Here is a 4,679-nt window from a genome sequence, read left to right on the forward strand (position 1 = left end):
TCATCCTAAATACTTGAGATATTTGTCTACTAGAGAAAAAACTCACAAGCTCAAGAATAACCAAATCCGTGAATTGCACGGGCTTAAAACTAATTTGATAATACAAAACGGTAACTTCAGATCAAACGTAAACTCAAAGGAGTTCTAAAGATGAAAAATCCGAGTCACGTCTTGATCCTCCAGAAAACCTTTGCCTAAAATCGATCTTGCGCCGGTTAATAATCGGGTCATTAAACAACAACCCGATACAAATCTGAGCCGATCCGGCCCAATTATGCTTCCCAATTTACATCACAGTTTCCCTCCATTCCCTCTCATCCCCTCCTCTCTCTCCTCGCTCCCCTCCATCTCCGCTCCTCAACCATGGCGCCCAAAACCAAAAAATCCGCGCCCGAACCTGAAACCGAACCCGAATCCGAAGCCTGCCGCCTGAAATCCATCGCGGAGTCCAAACTCCAATCCTCCGACTTCAAGTCCGCCCTCAAGTACGCCCGCAGAGCTCGCCGCCTCGACCCAAACCTTGACGGCCTCTCGCTTCTGGTCACCGCCCTAAAGATCCTCCGCTGCTCACCCTCCGACCACTACAAAATCCTCCGCCTCGATCCCTTCTCTCCTCCTTCCCTCATCCGCTCTCAGTACAAAACCCTAGCTCTCTCCCTTCACCCCGACAAGTCCCCGGGGCTCGAGGAAGCGTTCAAGAGAGTCGCAGACTCGTTCCGGTTCCTATCCGATCGATCTAACAAGAAGCGGTTTGATGACGAGCTTAGGGTTAGGATCGCCGGCGAGAAGGCTGCGCAGGCGGCGGCAGTGGCTTTCGTGGATCGTGCCGGTGGAGACGTTTTGGACGGCTTGCGACACGTGTCGGATATTGCATGAGTTTGATCGGAGGTACGTTGGTCATCGCCTTGTTTGTCCCAGTTGTAGGAAGAGCTTTCTTGCTGCGGAAATGAAGGAGGAGGCGGAGGAGGAAGGGGAGGAGAACGTGGATGCTAGGGTTGGGGCTAGGGCTACGGGTGCTAGGTCGAGGTCAAGATCTCGGCCTAGGGTTTCGATTAATTGGGGAGATGGCGTCAAGAAGAGGAAAGTTGGGGATTTTGCCTGCTCGGAGTTGAAGAAGCCTAATGTTAGAAAGGAGAAGACGCTGGCTGAGATTCAGCTAGAGCTCACAAAGTCGAAAATGAAGATAAAGGAAAAGAAGAAGGAAATGAGCGGAAAAGCTTGTGTTCATGTGGAAGAAGAGGAGGAGGAGGAGGAGGATTTGAGCCTTATGGCGGTTGAAGATTCAGACTTTCATGACTTCGACAAGGATAGGACTGAGAAGAGCTTTGTCAAAGGGCAGGTTTGGGCGGTATACGATGACGATGATGGCATGCCAAGGCTTTATGGATTGATCGATGAAGTCCTCTCGTCGAACCCATTTAGAGTCAAGATGTGCTGGTTGGATGTGCAGAACAATGGAGATGAGGCTTTACTTCTTTGGGAAAAATCTGGGCATCATATCTCTTGTGGGAGATTCAAAGTTGGGCGCAAGGTTGACATTGATTCGGTGAATTTCTTCTCTCACTTGGTTGAATGCGAGAGGGCTGCAAAGGAACTTTACAGGATTTATCCGAAAAAGGGTTCGGTTTGGGCTTTATATGGCAAGGGATCAGGAGGAGACGAGGAGGGAAGGTGTTATGATATAGTGGTTTTCCTTACGAGTTATAGTGAGATGTACGGGTTGAGCATGGCACATCTTGAGAAGGTGGAAGGATACAAATCAGTGTTTAAGAGGCTGAAGACTGGTGCCCATGCTGTTACTTGGCTTGAGAAGGAGGATGTGAGGTTGTTTTCACACCAAATACCAGCAAGGAAGCTATTGGGCGAGGAGGATGAGAATTTGCCCAGAGAATGTTGGGAGCTGGATCCTGCCTCCCTACCTTCTGAACTACTTGCTGATCGGGGAAGGAAGCGTCTCACCTGATGTAAATCTTACTCTTTGATTGTGTTAAAAGTTAAATTGGGCAGTCTGGGCTTGCTTTCAGAATGTGATTGTTGTAGATCTGGTAAGGTGGCATTATGGTTTTATTTAACTTTCTCTTGTTTCCTGTTTGTAGGTTGTAAACATCCTTATTATCCCTGTTTGCAGATTGTAATCATGTCCTGAAATCTATGAGGAATTCATGTTTAAATTACCTGAAGTAAAATCATTATGAGGAATTTTAATCTTGTTATTGCTCTTCGCATTCTCTCGTTCCATTTAGAGTTTCAGGTTACACTATTTTAGGCTTTTAGTATTGCCTTGTCTTTTTGGTTGATTAATTTTTACGGTGTTGCTGCAACGTGATCTTAAGCCTGTCATTTTGTTAGTAAAATTTTATTCTTCTTTGTGATGAAATGCTCTTAATATGAAAAAAATTACGTGTTCTTAAATTTATCAGACATAAACAGGCATTAGTTTTGATAAACCGCCTTTTCAAAGTAACCCTATTGTTTGCATACGTACGTCGGTACGTGTCCATGTGTGTGTGTGTGTATTTCGTGGGTTGGTTTAGACTACACCTCTTTTTGCTAGCCGGCTTCCCATTGATTTGGGGAAGGTAATGTCTTGTATTTAGCCTTTTGCCAAATCCTATATAAGCTGGTGATGAATGTATGTTATCTAGTAACCATAATTAGACTTTTTTTTAATCTTGTTTTGGCACATTGCCATTGGTTAACCATCAGCTACTTATCAAGTTTGGTGTTACTCGAAGCTCTTTTTCTTGTTTGCTTTTCAAGAAGCCTATATGGTTCTTTGTCAAACTGATCACGGAGCAGATTTTGACGCAGTTAATGAAACCACAATAGCCATGACCAAGTTGGTATCCTCAAACCCAATTCTTTCGTGTAGCATGTCTTGTTGTTGTCTGGTATTTGGTAATAGTTAATCTGCTACTAGTTGGTATCCTCAAACCCAATTCTTTCGTGTAGCATGTCTTGTTGTTGTCTGGTAATAGTTAATCTGCTACTAGGTAATGGTTGTGTACCAAATTGTCAAAGGACCCTTCCATTACACTAAATCCGAAGTTGTGACGAAGGTGGTGGGTTATAATTATATGTTTAACATGCCTTTGCAGGTTGAGCACCTTTCATGGGCCGAAACCTGAACTCACGGAGAGTATATTTTTTAAACCTACTTTAAATTCGTGAATAGTAAGATTTGAACTTGGATTGTTCTGATATCATTACAAAAGACCCTTCAAGTACACCAAAACTCCAAAGTTGTGACGAGGGCTGAGGATCGCAACCAAATTTTTTGATACGCCATGCTTTTACAACCACCAATCTGCCATCCTTATGTTTATGCTTTTGCATCAACTATTTCATTAAGTTAGTGAAGAGCAATGCTTATTCTTCAGACACTATTGCGTCTGTAATTAGTTACACTTCATTTTTCTGTTAAGAAGCATATTTTTTTTTGTGTGCATGTGCGCGGTCGCGTTGGTGTTGGTGATGATGGTGGTGGTGGTGGTGGTCAGGCAGGTACTGAACCAGAGGGACGATGTTCTTGTGCTATAAGCAGTGGATCAGCAATCAGTATCGATGATCTTGCTTTGGTTTTATTTAGATTTAAGGGGCTGTCCTTTTGGAAGCATTTATTACTCTTTATAATGTCTTTGACGTATTAGTAAATGAAATTTACACTTACAATTGTGTTCGTAAATGTGATTTTAGTTGTGAGTTCGATCGACTTATACATATATGTGATGATTTCAGAAGGTAGAGTTATTGTTGAAAACTTATCAGTTTTGAGTAGTAAATGTAAATTTCACTTGCATAGTAATCTGATTCTTCTAGATTATTAATAAAATTTTGCATGTGAAGGATTTAGCTGAATAAAATCTAAACAAAAAACAACAAAGGGCTTAGAAGCCAGCGTAGAAGAATTAGACATCTGCATGCCGTGCATAACAATCCATCTGCTAGAGGTTAAAGTCCCTCTAATAAGAGATTAAGTGAACTTGCAGTAACAATTGGGCATATGCTCGATAGATGCAGTTATGCAAAGGCTGCCCAATAAAATAAAGAATGGACAGGAAATTTTGTGTAGAACTTATGGAGAGGGGAGAGGAGAGAGCTCATTCGAGCTCGGTTAATAATTTTCTTCAAGATATGTTTTGAGCTTTAATTGATGCTCCTTTCTATAGGCAAAGAGGAGGAGTTGTTGATAATACCCCCGTAATATTCTTCTAAAATCTGTGTTTTCCTCAATCACAAAGAGGATTCTTGGGTCTTCCTTGATCTCGTCAGGTATGTGAGCCTTCAAAATCTGAAACATCTTCACATAATGAACCCTAATAATTAGTTGGGTAACTTGGGTTGACTCCAAATGGTATTTGTTTCCATTTAAAGATTCTTATGCATAGAGATCTATTTCCTAACTATCCAGAACTAGACTGATGTTGACATCCAAATCTGGCTGCATACCAGAATACTACTTACTGAATTCTACATGATAATGCTAAAATTCACTATTTTTATATGCTCATGAAATTTCCATCATTTTAGCAAAGACGATCACCTGATGTTTTATGACTGGAGTACTTCTGTTTCTGTGAGGTGGTTTTCAACAAAGTTTAGATAGGAGAGAAATGTATCATGTCGCCAAGCGCAAAAGGTTAGTTGAAGACTGTGTTATTGTTTTCTTCTATTGAGAC

The 4,679-nt window shown here is 41.8% G+C and overlaps 1 protein-coding gene across 1 annotated transcript; it reads left to right on the top strand.

Annotated features, from left to right (window-relative positions):
• Positions 280-2,221, top strand: LOC109836993. The gene is given in 2 exon segments (XM_020405072.1): positions 280-823; positions 825-2,221. Coding segments are annotated over 2 exon segments (1,599 nt in total). The 5' UTR covers positions 280-363; the 3' UTR covers positions 1,964-2,221.

This window comes from Asparagus officinalis, chromosome 4 (assembly GCF_001876935.1).
Source record: "Asparagus officinalis chromosome 4, Aspof.V1, whole genome shotgun sequence".
NCBI classification, from domain to species: Eukaryota; Viridiplantae; Streptophyta; class Magnoliopsida; order Asparagales; family Asparagaceae; genus Asparagus; species Asparagus officinalis.